The sequence below is a fragment of the Phodopus roborovskii genome, unplaced genomic scaffold (genome assembly GCF_943737965.1).
Source record: "Phodopus roborovskii unplaced genomic scaffold, PHOROB, whole genome shotgun sequence".
In the NCBI taxonomy this organism is placed as follows: domain Eukaryota; kingdom Metazoa; phylum Chordata; class Mammalia; order Rodentia; family Cricetidae; genus Phodopus; species Phodopus roborovskii.
Genome location: NW_026126448.1, coordinates 12,961,033 through 12,981,850, shown reverse-complemented (window position 1 = coordinate 12,981,850; position 20,818 = coordinate 12,961,033). Strand labels below are relative to the sequence as shown.

General features: G+C 44.0%; 1 protein-coding gene across 1 annotated transcript; it reads left to right on the top strand.

Moving 5' to 3' along the window:
- The first annotated feature begins 2,217 nt into the window (after nucleotides 1-2,217).
- On the top strand, nucleotides 2,218-16,122 carry Utp11 (UTP11 small subunit processome component). The gene is made up of 8 exons (XM_051188759.1): nucleotides 2,218-2,384; nucleotides 8,983-9,044; nucleotides 11,021-11,123; nucleotides 11,577-11,690; nucleotides 12,551-12,644; nucleotides 12,744-12,874; nucleotides 15,020-15,130; nucleotides 15,856-16,122. The coding sequence occupies exons 1-8, from the start codon at nucleotides 2,322-2,324 to the stop codon at nucleotides 15,937-15,939; spliced, it is 762 nt and encodes a 253-aa protein (XP_051044716.1). The 5' UTR covers nucleotides 2,218-2,321; the 3' UTR covers nucleotides 15,940-16,122.
- The last annotated feature ends 4,696 nt before the right edge of the window (nucleotides 16,123-20,818 follow it).

Below are 20,818 nucleotides of genomic sequence, written 5' to 3'. Positions count from 1 at the left end.
GGGCTAACTCTAGAGTCCCCCACCTTCTGGGTACAGCAATAGCTTTCCCAGATGCTGCTGGACAAGGTAGGAGTGGAGACAGCAGTTATCTGGCCCTTCTATCAGATAGCTAAGCTTCTTGAGATGAAGCTGGAAAGGTGGTCCATCCAGGAGCTTGTTTTTCAATTAGGAATTTTTCTAATGCATGTGGACCTAACTGGGCAGAGATCAAGTGTGTAGACACAGAAAAAAAAAATCTTCATATTGTGACCTTTTTCATACTCACTGACTCCTGAACTCTCTGAAGAAGGTTTCCATGTCATTTTTCAGCTGGAGAGGTGGCCAGTGACATGTAAAATGGATGCAATTAAAGATCCTGTCTAAGCCTAGTGGTGCATGCTTTTAATTCCAGCACTTGGCAGGTGGAGCTCTGTGAGTTTGAGGCCAGCCTGGTCTACATAGCAAGTTCTGAGACAGCCACAGCTACATAGTTGATATTTTGTCTGGAAAAACAAAACAAAACAAACAAAAAAGAGCCTGTCGACGATGAGCCTCATGTAGTGGAAAAGAATCCAAATGCCAACCGATTAAAAAAATAAGGATGAGAGAAAGAGAGGGAGAGGAGAGAGACAGAACAAACAATTCCAAACACCATTTCTTGCTTTGCTGGGTCTAGCTCTCTCTTGTGCTACTTAGAGATAGCTTTAGTGATGATAAAAATAACACCCATAGCTGGGCATGCTAGTGCACACTTGTAATCCAAGCACTCTGCAGATGCAAGGGAATCCTGTGAGTCTGAGACCAGCTTGGTCCAATGAGTTTCACGGCAGCCAGGCCTACAGCAATAGATTCTGCCTTAAGACACCAAACCAAATTAGACTAAGTCAAACCCAATAAAACCAGAAACTAGAGACAAAACAATGTTATTGTGAACCAGCTAACAAGTAAACAGGGCACTAAGCACGTTAAACATATTATGACATTTAAGCCTCACAATCCTGTGGGTATAGCATTATTTTATTATTTTACAACTAGATATGGATATCAACCCTCAGCACAACTATCTTTCCTTGTTTAAGAGTAGGGGTGGGTCACGCGGTGGTGGTGCACTCCTTTAATCCCAGCACTTGGGAGGCAGAGGCAGGTAGATCTCTGTGGGTTCGAGGCCAGCTTGGTCTAAATAGTGAGTTCCAGGACAGCCACGGCTGTTACACAGAGAAAGCCTGCCTCGGAAAAGCAATCATGAGTAGGGATGGGAGTGGGACCAGAACACTCCCACCACAGTTCATGGCTCAATCTGTTGTCACATTATACTTCCTTACACTGAGTCTGCCAGCCAGCCATTTCTTTGATGGTTGTGAAAGACTCAGAACTTTACTGCTAGTAGATGATTCTTTTCTGCCATGCTTATAGATACAATTCTGCAACTCTGTGCACTTGACACTCCTATGAGCAAGACCAGCGTGCTATTATTATCTTCGTTTTATGGATGAGAAAAATGATGCTCGTTAAAGTCAAGAAACCTGCTCAAAATCCTACAGCCAGAAGTGTTCTAAACTCACATTATTTTTAGTTTTTGTTTCTTTTCTTTTTCTTCCTTCCTTCCTCCGTCCGTCCGTCTGTCCCTTCCTCCCTTCCTTACTCCCTGCCTCCCTTTCTTCTTTTTGGTTTTTCGAGACAGGGTTTTTCTATGTAGCATTGGCTGTCCTGGAACTAGCTCTGTAGACCAGGCTGGCCTCGAACTCACAGAGATCTGCCTGTCTCTGTCTCCTGGGTGCTGGGATTAAAGGCGTGTGCCATGACCGCTGGTTTTTTGTTTTGTTTTGAGACGGGGTTTCATTTCACTAGGTTGCCCTGGCTGGTCTGGCATTCACTATGTAAGGATAGCCTTGAACTCACAGAATCTCAGTTTCTGCCTCAGAGTGCTTGGATTAAAGGTTGCTGGGATTAAATGTATGAGCCACCACCGCCCCCTCTATTTAGAATAGAATTTTAACCCAGGCCAAGTCGCAGGTGACTGCACATGCGCATACGCAAGCCGAGCTCTGCCAGAGGGCAGTATCAGCCACGTGTTCCCAGATGCCAACTTCTGTGAACACTTTTAGGCGAGTGAGAACTCTGGAGGAATCACGAGTCTCGATCTAGGAAACTACATCTCCCAGAAGCCTCCTGTCCGTCCGGACTGCTTGAGCGGGGATGGATTTCCGGTAGAGTAGGCTTCTGATAGGCTGCACAGTGTGGAAGCCTCAAACGGCTGGGCCTGCTTCCGGTGGTCTTGGCGGACGCTGCTGCTCAGGTACCGGTGGTGGAGTTTGCTGAACCTTTTCTGGACCCCAGTAGGCATGGCGGCGGCTTTTCGGAAGGCAGCCAAGTCCCGGCAGCGGGAACATCGGGAACGAAGCCAGGTAGGCTCTCGCAGTCTCCATGGGCGACGGCCAGTGGCCCCTGCCCCCTTGCTATCCTAGCGTCTGGATACCGGCAAGCGCATCTGCCTTCTGTGAATACCCGACACATGGGTCCTGACCCCTGCGTGCCTTGTCGGGGAGGCCTGGGGACCTGGTTAGGGGGATGGTCATTGTCCATGGTAGGAGGTTCAGTGGGGAATTGAGTGAGGCGAGGTGCGTCACATGCCTTCCCCCGGTGACCAGCAGCAGTGGGCGCCCCGCATCCGACGCGTGCAGGAGTTGTGACCCAGGACAGGTGTGTTCCTAAAGTGGGCCCAACTTTTGGTCTTGGGATTTCTGGCTCATGTAGATCTGTAACATGCCTCACACTGGAATCGTGGTACTTTCCTTCTCCCTTCAGGAAAGTGACTTGATCTGTGGGGACCTGACAGCCCAGGTCTGTAATTGCAGCTACTCAGAAGGCCAAGGCAGAAGGATCACAAATTCAGGGCCTGACTGGGCAACTTAGACCTGTCTCAAAATAAAAATCTAAAAAAATTCTAGACATACAGCGGAGTGGTGAACTGTTTGCCTAGCAAGATTTAGTCCTTGATAGGAAGAAAGGAGGGAGGGAGTCCCCCACTAAATTTTAGTTAGAATAAATAATTGTGGGGTTTCTAAGGAGAATGTGTCAGTGTGGGAATATGCAGTAGAAATAAAGATATACCCGGAATCACATTATTCACTTTATTATTCTCAGAAATCACATGATTTTCAAACAAGCCTTCAGTGGCTGGAGAGAGGGCTTAGCCATTAAGAGCACTTGACTGCTGTATCAGAGTTCAAATCCCAGCACCCATGTGGTGGATTCACAAATACCTGTAACACAACTCCAGGAAATCCCACACTCTCTTCTGGCTTCCACAGGCCCTCACTCACATGCTCATATACACACAGGCATACCCAATTATAACATCTTTGTTTGTTTGTTTGAGACAGGGTTTCTCTGTGGTTTTGGAGGCTGTCCTGGAACTAGCTCTGTAGACCAGGCTGGCCTCGAACTCACAGAGATCTGCCTGCCTCTGTCTCCTGAGTGCTGGGATTAAAAGTGTACACCACCAACTCCTGTCACAGTTATACATCTTTTTAAAATATTTATTTTGGTTTTTCAAGATGAGGTTTCTCTATGAGAGCTCTGGCTGCCCTGGAACTCTCTGTAGACCAGGCTGGGCTCGAACTCACAAGAGATCCACCTTGTGAGCAGTGGGATCAAAGATGTCCACCCCCACCACCCAGCTTTTATTTTTTATATTTGTTTGTTTGGAGATAGGGTTTCTCTGTGTAACAGCCCTAGCAGTAGAACAGGCTGGCCTCCCAAGCACTACTGTCCACCTTTTAGTTTTTCTAATCAAAACTAACTTATGTTTGTTTATGTGTGTCTGTGAATGGGTTTCTGCACGTGAGTTCATATGCCTGTGGGAGCTGGGGTCACAGTAGTTGTGACCCTGGTAATAGATTCTGGAAAATGAACTTAGATCTTCTGGAAGAGGAAAATGTGTTTTTTAACTGTTAAGCCATCTCTTTAGCCCCTCAAATATATTTATTTATGTCAAGAAGATCAAGAATTGAGGATAATCCCTCAAGTTTTAGGACACTCTAGGCTACATGAGACAGTATCTCAACAAAACAAAATGGGCTGGTAAAATGGCCCAGCCAGTAAATGTCCTTGCTGCAGAAGCCTGGTGATCTGAGTAAAACCCTCTGGACTCATATAAAGGTAGAAGGAAAGAATGGATTCTCTCTTTTTGAGACTATAACTTAATTACAACATTTTCCCCTTCCCTTTCTGTCCTCCAAACCCTCCCATGTACCAATGCTTGCTCTTTCAACTTCATGACCTCTTTTTGGAGGATGGATTTTTAAGAAGTTGTCCTCTGACAACTGTATATGCAGTGGCCTGTATGTTTACATACACATGTCGTGTATACACACAAAATTAAACCACAGTAACAACAAGCAGAACCCCCCCCCCCAAAAAAAAAAACCAACAAACAACAAACAAGGCTTTTATAAAAACCTGTTGTACGGAAGCTGAAGAAAGGGAAAGGACATTATCGGAAACTGCAACTGACTGATACTATAGAACTTAGCCTCCTCCCCCCCTTAAAAATCCTTCTCTAGTTGATGTTAGCCAAAAGGATAAGAAGTGATAGTACTGAGTCTTCTTAAGCACAGTTCATCTGTGCATTTATTAGGGTGAATGCTTAGTGGAAGCAGTATCATACTGCAGTGTATGTGGAGGTCAAAGGACAACTTGCAGGAGTTATCTTCATGTTCAAACTCTTGGCAGCCAGTGCCTTTACCCACTGAGTCATCTCATAGTAGTGTATTTTCACATCTTATTTGTGAGACTGTATACAGACCTATCTAAAACTAATAGTAGCTAGCTAGAACTTGGTGAAGTGTAAATGCATGACTCTCACTGTCAACTCAGGGCAGCTGTTTGGAAGCAGTTTATTATGTCCTTACATTTCCTTGAGGAAATGAAGGCTCAGATGGGTCAAGTACTTTGTCCAAAGAGCCACAGCTAGAACTGTCATATGGCAAAGCTGGAAATCACATTAGCTGTTTCAAGAATATAGAGGTGGGACTGGGAAGATGGCTCAGCAATTAAGATGCTCTTCTAGAGGACCTGGGTTCAGTCCCCAGAACCCACATGACAGTTCACAACAGCCTGTAACTCCAGTTCCAGGGGGATCTGGCACCTTTCCAGAGTCAAGACGTGCGGGCAAAACACCAATGCACATAATAAATCTTGAGGGCTGCTTTTGAAGGCAAAGCCATCAAATGTGTTTTTTGTTGTTGTTGTTGTTGTTTTTTTTTTTTTTTTTTTTGAGATAAGATCTTCAGCTTTAGCCTAGACTTACTCAAATTCAATTTGTGATCCTTCTGCCTCTGCCTCAGCCTCTTGATGCTGGATCACTGTGCATTCTGCTTAAAATGACCACTTTTTCAGCATCCTAGGAATAGTGTCTCCTAATCCTACAGTGTTCTTAGGAGGTAGATGCTGTTTCACCTTATAAACTAGGAACCTAGTGCTTAAAAGAGATTAAATTTGACATCTAAAGTCACAGTTGCGAATAGTTGACTTGGGCTAACATGGAAGAAAGGGATTTCAAGGTGATTCCTGAGTCACTTCTGAATTTGGATCCTTGTATTTTTCTTTGTCCTGTTCCTCTGTGATGCTGTGGAAGTGAATTGTGCAGAGGAGGTAAATGTGGAAACCGCTTCACATGTACTGTCTGGTTTCCTCTGTAATGCACACACACATTTACATATTAATGACTCCTCTGACCCTTGAAATTTCCTTCTCTGTCAATCTTCCTTTGTTTTTTTAAGATGAAAGTTATCATAGCTATCATGGGTGCTGGAGAGAGGCCTCATTGGTTAAGAGCACTCACTGCTCTTGCAGAGGACCCAGGTTTGGTTCCCAACACTCACATGGTAGTTTACAGCCATGTATAACTTCAGTTTCAGGGCATTTGATGCTTTTGTCTGACCTCTGAGGGCACCAGGCATGCATGTATCACAGATGCGTATGTTCAGGCAAAACACTTATACACATAAAACCAATCTAAGCTGGGTGGAGGTGGTGCACACCTGTGAACCCAGCACTCTGGAGGCAGAGACAGGCAGATTTCTGTGAGTTTGAGCCCAGCCTGGTTTACAAAGCAAGATCCAGGACAGCAAGAGGTGTTACACAGAGAGACCTTGTCTCACAAAAACAACAACGGAAAAAACAAAACATAAAACCTAAAAATTTTTAAAAATGTATTTTTTGTGCATTGGTGTTTTACCTGCATGCATGTCTTAGGGTGTCAGATTCCCTGGAACTAGGATCACAGACAGTTATGAGCTGCCATGTGGGTTCTGGGAATTGAACCCAAGGTCTTCTGGAAGAATAGCCAGTGCTCTTAGCCACTGAGCCATCTTTCCAGGCCCATTTTTAGAGTAAGCATCTCTTCTCTCGTCTCTCTCCCCCCCCCCCCTTTCTTTTTCTCTCTTTTGAGATAGGGTTTCTCTATGTAGCTCTGGCTGTTCTAGAACTTGCTTTGTAAACCAGACTGGCCTCTAACTCAGTGAACCTCCTGCCTGTACCTCCCAAATGCTGGGATTAAAGGTATGTACCACCATTGCCCATAAAAATAATTTTTTTTTGTTGTTTAGTTTTTCGAGACAGGGTTTCTCTGTGGCTTTGGAGGCTGTCCTGGAACTAGCCTTGTAGACCAGGCTGGTCTCGAACTCACAGAGATCTGCCTGCTTCTGCCTCCCGAGTGCTGGGATTAAAGGTGTGTGCCACCACTGCCCAACAAAAATAATTTTTAAAAGAATTAGGAAAGTCTGTTTTGAGATATTGTTTCACAGCCTTGGCTGGCTTAGAACTCTGAGTTCCCCTGCCTTTTGTCTGCTGAGTGCTCTGAGGGCTTGGGCTACCACACATAGTTTATAATTTTTTTAAAATTACATTTGCTGGTTTCTATGGGTTTGGGAGTATGAGTGTTGGGCAGCCATGTCAAGGAGTCGTTGTAGAGGTCAGAGGACAACTTTTGAGAGGTCAGCTCTCCTTTCAGCATGTAGACCCTACTAGGGAAGCAAATCTAAGTTCAGTGGCAGGCATTACCTTCTGAACCATCTTGCCATCCTTGGGTTGTTACTTTACTCATTGGGTTATGTTATCCCTGCAAAGATTAAGAGATGACAAAGGTGAATGTAAGAATCCCATCCTAGGTTCAGTAGAGACATAGATATGCAAGCTCAGAAGTTAAGGTTGTTCAGAGGAGTGGGTATAGTGGTGCAAATTGTTATTTTGGAACTTGGCAGGCTAGGAGAATTACAAGCCCTACCTTGAGTAATATAGTGAGTTCTAGGCCAGTTAGACCTTGTCTCAGAAAGAAAAAAAAAAAGTCAGGCACAAACCAGGATATGGTGGGCACATGCCCATCATCATGCTGTTGAGAGGCTGAGGCGGTCATGAGTTTGAAGTCAACCAGAGCTGTATAACCTGCTTCCAAAACTGAAGCCAAACAAACATTATTCAGAGCAGAAAGGAGTATAGTGGGCTCTGAAATAGCATAGACTGGCCATAGAAGGTAGGGGTTCTAGTTTTAGCTTTGGGGCTAAGTGATTCTGCATTCCTAGAGTGAATATTTCCTCTATATGCAGCTAACGATGGCCTTGGACTTCTGATCAGCCTGCCTGCTTTTTCTGTGTAAGGATTACAGGTGTGTGTGCCACCATGCCTGGTGTCTGTGGTGCTGTAGATTGAACCTGGGGATTTTTGTATGCTAGGCAAACAGTCTATCAGTTGAAGTACATCCCCAGCCTTGGTTTTGCATTCTTGAATACATTCTCTAAATGTCATTCCCTTTCTGAAATATGCTTTACTTTTTTTGTAATAGTCATAAAGATGAAATAGGAGTATGTAACAAGCATAGCACATTGCTTTGGAACAGAGTAGTACATAATTGTTATGATGATATAGGTAGAGCTGGGCGTGTAGCTCAGTTGGTAGAGTGCTTGCCCAGCAGCTAGAGGTTCTAGGTTTGATCCTTAGTACCTAATAAAAGTCAGGCATGGTGGCATACACCAGCACTCTGTAGGTGGAGGCAGGGGGATTAGGAGTTCAAGTAGGCAGAAGGATTATAAACTGACCCTGTCTCAAAAGCTCTCCTCCACAGCAAAAAGTCAGAAAAGCATCTAACATAGACACACACATAATTTACACAGGGTCTCATGTAGCTTAGACTGGCCTTGAACTCCTGATCCTCTTGTTTGTATTTTTAAGATCTGATATTACAGACACGTACCAATTTAACCTGACATTAAGCACTCAAAGTAACATTGTAGCTTATGGAAGGCTAAATCAAGATGTAGTCACTGAACCCTGCTTGCTATAGAAGTGAATGGCAGAGATAATACTTTCCCATTGTCCTTGGTTTTGCTTCCACTGTTCTCTGTTTTGCTTTTTAATTGTTTGTGGTCTTACTATGTAGCCTTTGCAATCCTCCTGCCTCAGCCTCCCAAGTGTCAGAATTGCAGGCAAGTACCAGCCTTACTGTTCTTATTTTATAGTTAGGAAATGACAGCTCAGAAAAGTTAAGTGATTTATTTGTCCAAGGTCACAGATTGTTAAGAGATAAAGCATAGATTGAACCTAAGTCTGAAAACTCTAAATTTAGCTCCCTTAGCCACAGTTGCCTCCTGTTACTATGTTTTCCCTTCATAGTATTTTATAAGCCCTTGGATTAAGTTGGTAGTAATTTTAGTACAACTGGCAACTGCTTGCTTAGTGCCGAGTCATTGTTGCCTCTCTCTGTCCTTAATAGGCCAAGAAGCCTACTATGGTGGTGGTGCTTGTGACCTGTCAGGCTCGTGGATGAGCCCTCTCATCCCTGGGCAGGGCCTAGAGAGGGGGGAGGAGGGAGGAACAGGGTAGCAGGCTGGCTCCAAGGACACAGATTTACTGAGTACTACAGTCTTGTTCCTGTCAGGTGTCATGTTGCTTTGAGCATGTGTTTGCCAAGAGAACTAAGTGCATCTTTCTCTTTTTGTCTTCTAGCCTGGCTTTCGAAAACGGCTGGGTTTGCTGGAGAAGAAGAAAGATTACAAACTTCGTGCAAAGTGAGTCCAGTATTTCTGGTAGAGGTGCTGCCAAGAAAGCTTACAACATCCCGTACTACAGCTAAAGTGTCCCAGTGTCTAATGGAGAAATAGTTTCCTGCCATTGATAAAATCCCCAAAGCTCTGGCAGCCTGTTAGAGATTTTCCTGTGACCCTGGGCTTCCCTTTGTTCAGACAGAGTGTTACTTTACCTAAGTGCTTACACTGTCAATTTTTTTAATATGAACTTCAGGTGGTTTTCTCAAAGTGGTGTTGCTTTGTCTCCACCTTGGTGTTTGAACCAAATGCTGAATCTTTTTGCTCCCTTTTCTTGAACTGAAAGGTACAATCTAAAATTCTGTTTGTTGGGTCTCTTACATCATTATATGTGGTGTGGAATGAAGAGATGTGAAAGATGGATTCATGAGCCTGAGAGTGGGTGATGATGCTTATAATTGCTTATTAGCGTACAAGTCAGCTGAGGTTCTTATACTCCTGATTTCTGTAGGTCTCAGATTTTAATTTTTAAATATTTTTTATTTTATTTTGATTTTGGAGATAAGGTCTCACTATGTAGCCTTGGCTGGCCTGAAACTCACTGTGTAGACTAGGTTGACCTCAAATTACAGCAATCTACTTGTTTGTGCCTCCTGATACGTGCCTGTGGAGGCCAGAAGAGGGTATCAAAGCCCCTTGGAACTGGAGTTATAGACAGTTGTTACCTGCCGTGTCTGTTCTGGGAATTGGACCTGGGACCTCTGGAAGAGCAGTCAGCTTGCTTGCTTTTTCCCTCCCTCCCTCCCTCCTTTCCTTCCCTCCCTCCCTCCCTTCCTCCCTCCCTTTCTTCCTTCCTCTCTCCTTCCCTCCCTGTTTAACTTTATTTTTGTGGCTGTCTCCTTGTGTAGTATAGCCTGGGCTCAAACTCAAGGTCTCCTACTTCAGTTTCTTGAGTTTTCCATGTCATACCTGGCTGGTACCAGAGCTTTTTACTAGGATGCTTGGGACTCAGAGATCCACCTGCCTCTGTCTCCTGAGTGCCTGGATTAAAGTTGTATGCCACTATGTTGGCTGTCCTAGAGCTGTTGAAGCTAATTGTAAGAACTGAGTGCTGTGATTGGTTTCCTTTTAGTAGTTTGGTAGGAAATGGGACTTGAACCTAGGACTTTATACATTCGAGAGAAAGCTCTCTACCAGTGAGCTATAGCCCATTCCTGAGTGCTGTGGTTGGGTCAGGCAGTGTTCTAGGAGATAGAGTTTGTATGCTTGTTTTTTCCTTCCAACAACCTTCTGGGGTAGGTTACTGTTATACTCATTTATATGTGAAATTAGGATTAGAATGGTTATGCAACTTCCCCAGGGTTACTTAATTAGGAGTAGTGGAGTCTTGATACAGAACCACGTAGTATGGCTGCAGAGGTCACTGCTGCTGCTGTGCTCTGTGGCAGTGAATGGTGAATCATGGCAGGGCTTTGGTGCTGAAGCTTGGACCACAGCCCTTCGTGAGGAGTTTGAAGTTGTGCTTTATTTGGTGTCCTTTTGTAGTGGTTTAAGTGGACTAGGATGTGGAAAGGAGACAGTCACCTTTAGGCAGTCCCCTTGGAACAGAGGATTGTGGGTCTTACAGGGAGCCTGACTTGTGACAGTGAACCATGGAGCAAATCTGGTCACTGCTTTGGGTTTCTTAAACATTTGATTGTTGTGGTTTTCATTGGTTTGTTTACTTTGAGGGATTTTGTGTTTTTTTTTTTTTTTTTTTTTTTTTTTGAGACAAGCTCAGTTGAAATCAGATTGATTTAAAATTTGTCATTTCTCTGCTTCAGCATTCCAAGTGTTGAGGGAGCAGATGCACCTCTAGGTTATGAACTTTTAAATGAGTGTAGTTCATCTGTGTGGTTAGGTCTTCTTTTCTTTCCTTTTCTTTTCTTTTTCCTTCTTTTGTAACAAGTCTCTCCTGACTTGTTTTTTTTTTTTTTTTTTTTTTTTTTTTTTTTTTTTAGTGACTATCATAAAAAGCAAGATTTCCTCAGAGCTCTCCGGAAGAAGGCTCTTGAAAAAAATCCAGATGAATTCTACTATAAAATGACCCGGGCTAAGCTCCAGGTAGGTGCAAAGCAGATAATAGTGTTCAGAGTCCCTAAGTGTTGGGAAATAAGGATGGGGATGAGGGGGAGCGAGGAAGCATCCTTGCCATCCTTTTCTACTTGGACCAGGTGCTCCTGGTGAGAGGTCCACCGCAGACTGTCCTTTTCTTGGTCAGCATGCTCCTACCTTTGTACCATCTTCTGTTTATTTTCTTCCCCTATTTGTTTTATTTTGGTGTTACAAATGGAACCCTGTACCTCTGCATGCTAGACAAAATTCTGTACCCCTAGTTACACCCTAGCCTCTTGTTGGAAGAATAAGTGAATGGAGATGTGTCTGTTCAAGGTGTGTGTCAATGGCCTGAGGCTTTGGATAACTCTTAGTGTGCATGCAGCTCTTCCTCGTCTTTGCTTTAAACGTGGATTATGCTAACAGCCTACTAATGGCTGTATCTGTTACACTTCACTTTAGGATGGAGTTCATATCATCAAGGAGACCAAGGAAGAAGTGACACCAGAGCAACTAAAGCTGATGAGAACTCAGGATATTAAGTATATAGAGATGAAAAGGGTTGCAGAAGCGAAGGTAACCGTTGCATCTTTGTTCTGATGTATTTTTGTTGGTTGATAAAGGAAGGACACAGCTGTTAAAGGCTAGGCTCACAACCAAAAATATAAGAAAGGACACAGCAGATTGTAGTGGTATATATCTCTAATTCTAGCACTTGGGATGTAGAGGCTATAAGTGTTGAAGTCCTGGTTTAATAACAACCAAGGAAATGATTCTGTAATGTTAACTTATCAGCTGATTCCACAGTCTACAGTGTGTTTGGGTGTGATGATGATTTAGAAGTATAATCAGCATGGTGAAATAGAGTTCAGGTTTGAGAATGAGACTGATATAGACTAAATTCTGGCTGCGCCAGTTTCTAGCTCCATGGTTATAGACCTGTTAACTTGAGAATGCTTATTTCAGTCATATACTTTAAATACTGAGTTTTGTGGAATGCCTAGTCTAGTGCTTGATAAATAGTTGGTGCTTGGTAAGTTTAAGTGCTTTTATTTAAAAGAATGAAACCTGCCTTGCTGTGGTGGTGCATCCTTTAAACCCAGCACTCGGGAGGCAGAGTTCAAGGACAGCCTAGTCTACAAAGTGAGTTCCAGGGAGCCAGGGCTGTACAGAGAAACCCTGTCAACCCTGTCTTTAAAAAAAAAAAAAAAAAAAAGAATGAACCATTGAGAACAAAGTATAATGTCAGACGTGTGATGATGCCACAATGAAAGACAATGAAAGTCAGTACCTAAAAATATCACAAAGATTGAGACGATGAATTCTTTAATTCTTTGCTGGCTGACAGTGATGATGTGAAATGTCTAAGTTATTGAAAGTTTATTTCTGAGCCCCAGGAAGAGCCTTCTTCAAAGAACCCATATTCCTTACTCTAGAAAATTGAAAGACTGAAGTCAGAGCTCCACCTGCTGGATTTCCAGGGGAAGCAACAGAATAAGCACGTGTTCTTTTTTGACACCAAAAAGGAAGGTATGAAATGTTGAAGATGTGTGGGATGTTCTGCCATGTCACTGTGTGTTGGATGGTATTAGGGACAACCTGTGCCTTAAAGATTGCCTTTAATTTCAGTTGAACGGTTTGATATTGCAACTCACTTACAAACGGCCCCAGAGCTAGTAGACAGGGTCTTTAATAGACCCAGGATAGAGACCTTGCAGAAGGAGAAAGTGAAAGGCATTACCCCTCAGACTCGACTCAAGGTATGTTTCTCTATTACACTCAGATGGGAGTTTGGGGGGCCTCAGGGTTTTTTGTCTGTGATTAGTTTTTTGCCACTGTGTTTCATATAAGTATTTGTGGAAAACTTCAGAAACACTTGATAAAGTAGAAAGATGATTGGTGATGAAGTGGAAGTGGGTTATTTTGTTTATTTGTTTTGGAGGACTTGGTCAGGAGTTTAGGTTTTGGGTTTGAACCCCAACTCTGATCTGGTCCTTTGTGCTTTTAATGCATGCATCCTTTGCTGATACTTAGAAAATGCAGAGCAGGGGAGGAACATTGAAGACTAGATTGTGATGTGTGGTGCTTTGATCTAGAACCCTTTTCAGTGAATACACATATTAAATGTTTTCATATTACTCGTTTGTACCCAAGATTTTGTATTGACTTTTCCTTATGGTGCTTTCTATCACTTAACTGGGTTGTGGAGATGACAGGCTTTTTCTCAAAGCCTTCTGGAGTTGAACTCTCACTTCTGACTGACTCATTTAAAAAAAAAAATGCTGTCAATGTGTTTCAAGCAGACAGCTGTTCTGTTTTGATTTGAAGCATTTACACTGCATCAGTTTTGCTTCCAATGTTTAATTTCACAGCAGTTTCCTCTAGCTCAGAGGCAGCTAAACTTGCTTTAGTAATATAAATACCCCTAATTAGTTTGACTATATTGGGTAATCCCATAAATTTGACAGTCTGTGCAATAAAGTGAAAACAAAAGCTGTCTGAAACCACTGCTGTGAGAGAGACTCTGCTGGAGCTGGTGAGTTGTTGGTCTGAGGCCCAGTGCTGAGCCCCTTCATGTTCACAGCACTCCCTGCTGAGGAGCTGGCCGAGGTGATAGTCTTGCTTCTCAGTTAGTTGTGTTTTCAGTTAGCTGAATCACTGATGCCCCTCGGGTGGTATTATAGTCCTTTCAGAGGGTGGTGTCCTAGACCCTAAAGAATGGTCTGCCATCAGAGCAGTTATGAAGATAAGAGTGCTCAGGCCTGCCATTTTTGCTCAATATTGTTTCACTCCATTGCTTTGCCTAAAGCGTAATTATTTTTATCAAGAGACTGCTGCCAGTGAGTAGATTGCAAGTTTGCAAGTTGGAAGTGATAAAATCTGTAATTGGCTTGAAGTCTGTGAACATCCAGCCCCCCCAACACTGAAATTTTGTCCATATATACATATACAGGTTTCTGTATGTATGTATATACAGGTAGTTCAAAACAGTAAAATCTAACATCCTTCAAAACTTGCAGTGTTTTCAGTACTGATATGATACTACAAGTGGGAAATTGCACACCTGATTTTATATGATAGGCCACAGTCAAAATGTAGGCACACTAAAAATACTGTGTAAAATTATCTTCAGGCTCTGTATATAAGGAATACATGAAAAATAATGATAGCTTATTTAGACTTGGGTCTCATCCCTAATTTATTTCATATGCATGCAAATATTCCAAACACCCCCCAAATCTGAAATCCAAACACTCTGGTTCCAAGCATTAGGGATGAGTGAGATTCAGTCTGTGTGCTGTCTCAGAGAAAAAGCTAAAGTTGTAAGTTTCTCAGATGCTTCTAGTCTTGGAATGTAAGGACTGCAGTAGCCTCTGGGGAGTCCTTAGCCACTGAGTCTTCTCAGGACTCAGTGCTGAAAATTCCCCTTGTGCTCTGTGACATTGAGGTCTCAAGCCTCAGCACACTGCCCGTCACTGGTCCTTTTGTTGCTCTGTGTTCATTTTTGCAGGCTTGCAGTCCTGGGCAAGTGCTGCCCTTGCTCCAGTGACTGAGGCACTCAGAATTTGAGGCCACTTTGTGTACCTCTGGGAACACTCTTAGAAGTGGGGCCTCAGGACAGTCCTGACCACCTTTTAGGCAAACCTTCTACCTTTGGGACAGTTTTCTCCTCTGGGTCTCGTTCTACATTTGTTAAATGATAGATTTTGATAGTGAAGTTTCCACAGTTGCTCTCACTTGTAAATGTGTCTGCTTTAAAGTGGGCATCTTAATAGTCACCTTGAGTTGATTCTGGAATAAAGACGGAACTGATGAAACCATTGATATAGTTGGACTCAAGAACCAGCTTCTTACTCATTTTTGTCTTGTTAATTGTTTTTATTAAATATATGTCTATTCTGCAGAGGATAGCTAAAGAAAGACAAAGGCAGTATGATTGCTTGACACAGCGGATTGATCGGGAGAGGAAGCTGTTTGTGGTCGCACAGAAAATTCAAACCCGCAAAGATCTTATGGTGAGGAGGTGTAGGCTTGAGACTTCTCTCTCTCTCTCTCTCTCTCTTTCTCTCTCTCTCTTTCTCTCTTACAAAGGTCTTAACTGAGACTGGATCTCGGCTGTGTGTAAATCAACAGCAGTGAAAATGTCTGCTCCTTTGGGGCAGTGGTTTGAGCCAGTGTCTATTGCTCTGATACTGTTGAAACATTCCTTGATTAAGAAGGTAATAAGGGGTTATTAGTCAGTGCCCTGGAGCAGCAGAGGGTAGGATCAGGTAGCATGTGGACTTTATAGCTTATGAACAGCTCCCGTAACATTTAAACAGGTTAACAAACAGTGCATGCCACTCACGGGTGTTTAAAAATAGACAACATTGTGCAGTTAAATAGCAGAGCTAAGGAATCTAAGAAGCTCCTTCGCATTATCATTCCTCTAAATGTCAAATTCTTCAGCCTTGCAGATCTTTTAGGTTGGCCTTTCTCAACTGGGGTTCCGAGAGAGAATTAAATTTATAATTTAAACAAAATAATTACTCGAGCTGCTCTCTCCTCAGTTTCCCAAAGACTGTCCACAGCTGGTAGCACTCTGTGCTCTCCTGGAAATGTTAAGTGACTCTCTACAGTGGGTGGCTATGGCTCTTCTGAACTTGGAGAAGGCTCTGTCAGGCTCCCCCCAGCTAGCTTACCGGCTTTGTTGCTCCATGAAACCCTACTTACGTTTACCGGTCACCTTTTACCCTTACAGGATAAAACTAACAAGGTGAAAGTGAAGAAAGAAACAGTGAACTCCCCAGCTATTTACAGATTCCAGACTCGACGAAAACGTTGATGTGTTAAAAATAAGCCTCGTCATTCTGCATTGAAGAGAGCTCTTTTTTCCCCCTTTTGTAATAACTTCAGATTTCATTAGTTCAGATCTGCCTTGGTTTTTTTTTGTTTTCTGATCATGATTTATTGTCAACTTGATACTTGATATCTTTCTATGAGAATAGTAAAGTCCCTTTCCCAATTATCATTGTTTCTGTATTATTATTATTATTAATATTATTATTATTATTATTTTTTTTTTTTTTAGACAGAGTTTCTCTGTGTAATAGCCCTGGCTGCCCTGGAACTCATTCTGTAGACCAGGCTGGCCTTGAACTCACAGAGATCCATCTGTCTGGCTTTGTTTTATATTATGAATTCATTCTCCTACATATAGTACTTATTTTTCCTTATATAATTTATATAATCTCATATAACAAAGTAGAAAATAGATTAATTCATTTCTGATCTCAGTATTTAAGAACAACAGATATTTATCCCATATTTGGAGTTAGGGCTGCAGAGGTGAAATGCTACTGTGATCATTCTGGTGTATGTCCCCCATTTGGGAGAGTTATACGTTAGTTTTTGTTTATATTTGTGTTTTGTCATACTCTTTATAGCAAATTTTACATTCTAATTTTTAATTAAATCACTAGCTCTGTTCTATTTTTGTTACATTACAGACTTTTTCAAAAGTAATATAAGATCAAAGTAAAAAGTAAAGTCATTGTTTCTGTGTGTTTGTGTTTGTGTGGATGCACATATGTGGTGGAGCATGTGGAGGACATGGGACAGTGCCTGGCTTTAGAATCAGTCTACCTTGTTTTGAGACAGTGTCTCCTTGGCTTGGAGTGCATTGGTTTATTTATGAGGCTGGCCAGCCAGTGAGCCTCAGGGATCCACTTGCCTTTGCTTGCTTTTGCTGAGATTGTAGGTGAGGAACGCCATACTTCTTGGGGTCAGAGGATGATTCGCTGGATTTAGTTCTCTTCTTCTATGTGGTCCCAGAAATCAAACTTTGTTATCAGGCTTAGCAGTAAGTGCTTTTACCTGCTGAGCCATCTTACCAGCTCTCTCACTTGGCTTTTAAAATGTGGGTTCTGGGGCTGGGCAGTGGCAGGACCACTGCCAGTACTTAGGAGGCAGAGGCAATTGGATCTCTGATCTAGAATCCCAGGGCAGCCAGGGCTACACAGTGAAACTCTGTCTGGGAAAAACAACAAAAGTGTGGATTCTGGGAATCAAACTTAAACGCTCATGTTTACACAGCAATGGAACCTGAATTTCTTTTGTTTTTTGAAATGGGATCTCATGGAGCCCCAGCAGATCTAAAATTAGCTGTGTAGCCAAGGGTGACCTTGAACTCCTGATCTTTCTGTAATACAAGGGCTGGGATTACAGACGTGCCAGAACATCTGGCTGAAGTAATGGTTTTAAGGATTAAATGTGTACAGTGGGACTAGGGAACTTTATTATTATTTGTCTAAGAGTCCATTTCTCCTTCCTTACATTCAGAGATAGACACCCTTGGTACTTACTAGCAGCCCTATGGGTTCCTATTTATTTAGAAAGCTCACATCAGAAGGACTGGCTCTGTTCCTGCCTTTTGCTCCCAGCCAATTGCTGATTCCAAGGCTATAAATGACTTCACCTGAGAATACAGGCCCCAGGCTATATGGAACTGGTTCCTCCCCCTCCCCCGGGGCCCACCCATTGCTTCCTTGCCCATATATAGGGATGGTTGGCCATGGCTAGTCAGAACAGGACTGAGCAGGCTTACAGAAGATGTAGGAGAACTGAGAACAGGGTTCTGGGAGTCTTGTTCACACTCCACTTTCTGGAGAGGAATAGCCACAGCAGTCTGGTAGATTTTCTTTTTTCAAAATGTGTATTTGAGTGTTTTACCTTTATGTCTGCAACATGTGCATGCCTGATGCCCGCAAAAGCCAGAAGAGGGTGTCAGGTCCCCTAGAACAAATTAAGGTGATTGTGATCACATGTGTGTTCTAGGAATTGAATCCTCCAGGTTCTCTAGAAGAGTAGCCAGTGCTATTAACCTCTGTGCCATCTCTCTAGGCGCACGCGCACCTCTGTGTGTGTGTGTGTGTGCGCGCGCGCGCACGCACGCAAGTGTGAGATAGCTACTGGGTTCCTATGTAAAGTCTAGAATGAAAGCCTGTTTCCTTAGAATGTATACTGTGGGTTTCAGATTTGGGAGCCCTGAAAATAAAGTTCCAGAGAGCAGAATTTGTGAAGAGGTGCTGAGCTCAGTTAGTGCCAATGGTCTGAGTCTCTATCCATTAACAGAGATGTGGGTAACACTGTTAAGAAACCCTGGCTGGAGCAAGGTGAAGGTAGCATTTTCAGATGGTACTCGAAAGGGAATTTGATATTCTAAGGAGTTAACAAACCAAGCAATGGGTTGTTCTGGGGTAAGCTGCTAGGCACTGCAGCTCTGTTCTTGCCATTCCTGGGTAGAAAGGTGGAGGAGGATTGGGAGTATACCTGCCCACCTTCTCATAAAGTGTACACCCACACAAAAGTACACAATGTTGCATGGGCTCTCATGTTAACAGAGGCATGGGGCAGGAACAGCTTGGGACCCATAAACAGGTATGGACAAAGCCATGCACCCACCCTTGGGGTGCACACACAACATACCAGTGGAGATGATTGAAGGGGCTTGCGCTCAGTCCATTGTGTTTGGAGTTCCCCAGCTTCCAAACGAGGTAATTAAAGCTAGAGGAACAAGACCAGGTGTCCTTGTTGCTGAGCCACTGTGGGCTGTCTGTGGGGCCCAAGGATTCTCTGCAGAGCAGCAAGCACTCTTCACTATTGAGCCACCTCTCCAGCCCCTTGTTTTAATCTCTTGACATGGTCTCATGCTAGCCTGGACTGCTCTCAAACTTACTTTTCTGCCTTACTGCAAGTGTCAGAATTATAGTTATGAGCCACTGTGTCTGGAGGGCCCAAGAATTCTTAAGGGGAGAGATTAGTGGTCCCTTGTCCTTAACCCATCACATCTCTATAGTCTCATGGATTCTGAGACAAGGTCACAGCTTTAAGGTAAGGCTATCAGTGGGACCACAGACAGACTCACTAGGAGAGGAAGAGGTTTGTTTTCTTTGTAGCCACCTTCTTAGGCTTGGGATGGTTTGGCCTATTGACATGTTTACCACTCTGGCTGTGCCAAGAGGCTGTGGGTAGCCTGTGGAATTGGAGAACTTGCCTGGACCAAACAAGTATTCTTCTTTGGTCCATGTCTTCTCCTAAGCCAAGAGTTCAAAACAACAGCCATCTGAACCCTGTGGAACCTGTGGATCTGTCCAAGGGACAGTCCCCGAGCCAACTTCATTTATAGCCACATCCTAGGGCCCTTTTGACTACAACAGTGGTTCAAGGCCTTGTTTTACTTTTCAGTGTAAGAATCTAATTATGATTTTTTTGTTCACGGAAGGAACTGCTAGGTGGAAAAGGGCCCAGCAGGTGGAGCTGCTGCCTCTTTCTGGGCTGGTTATCAGAGAGCCTGTGTCTACCCTTCCGAAGCTGCTTCCACCAGATCCTCCTTGCCCACCAGAGATGCGGAGTATGGATTTGTTTATTGAATTTCATGCCACAGAAGAGGGCTCCACAGAAAATATCTTTCCTTTTAGTCTGGACATATGGTGGCTTTCCCACTTTTAATGAGGATCCTGTAGGGACTTTAGGGTCTTTTCCAAGGCCTCAGGTTTCCCAGAGGTTGGTCCACCAGGATGCTGTAGGGGGTTTCCCTCTGTGGAGGTCTAAGGGTTGACTTGTGGCTGTCTCCCTGTGCTGCTGGCTGTGGGTCACTGAACAATCCAAGCCGCACGTCTTTGGGCAGGGAAAGCAGCCAACGTGCAGACTGCTTTGCCTGCCTGTGGAGGCCGGTGAGGCCAGGGCCTGTCGGGACTTGAAACCATGAGGCAAGTAGGTGTGTGGTTCTGGGCTCTTTTTCTCCCAAAGCCATCTCAGCTTGCCAGTTCCCAAAGTCTCATGGGGCATTGGGAAGGATGCACTGAGCCTTGGGTGGGAATCCTGGCCCAAAGCCACAGAGGAGTGGAGGAATGGGGGTAGGCTGTCTGAGGCTGAGCTGGCAGGTTTCTTGGGCTTTGCAGCTGCCTTCTGGGGTCAGAAGGTACACTCTAACCAGCTAGGTCATGGGGCCTCCTTACTGGCAGGGCTTCTACTGGCTTCTGTAGCATATGGATGCCGGTGCAGCAGAGCAAAACGGGAAAGGCAAAGCTGCTTGTTCCTAGGTTCTGGGCCAGGTGTCACTCAGTGGCAGTAGAGCTTTGACCTAGAATATGCAAGGCCTGGACACGATCCTCAGCATTGCCCCCCAAAGCCCAAGTCTACTTCTGAGACTCAGGAGACCAGAAGAGGCTGTGCAGGTAGGTCATGCTCCTGCTTGTCTGCCGAGAGACTATCTGGCCAGAGAAAGCATCTCTCTGGCTGTTTCTGCCTCCCTGTAAGGAATCGCCTTACCTCCTTCCTCTTCCCAGGCCCACTGTCATGGCATTTTGGAAAGTCCTGTCTCAGCTACACCAGCTCTCTCTGTCCATCTGCTCTGCCTAACATGATGGGCCTAGGAAGGGTGATGGCCATATCCTGTCCTATGAAGGAACTCCCTGTGGCCAGGAGGTCATGCAGTCTGTTCCTGCCAGGTGGTAGTACAGGCTGGCCTAGAATAGAACCAAGGGCCTAGGCCAGGGGTCACTGAGTTTGGCAGTTAAGGAAGGTGGGAAGTCTTTTTCTGTCTTCATTGTCACCTGATGGCCATGCTCAAATCACCAGTGTTGATAAAACCCTGGTGCCTGGAGGTAAGATGGGCACTCCCCTCCCTTGCCCTTGGCTAGTCTGACTAATTTACAGCTCCC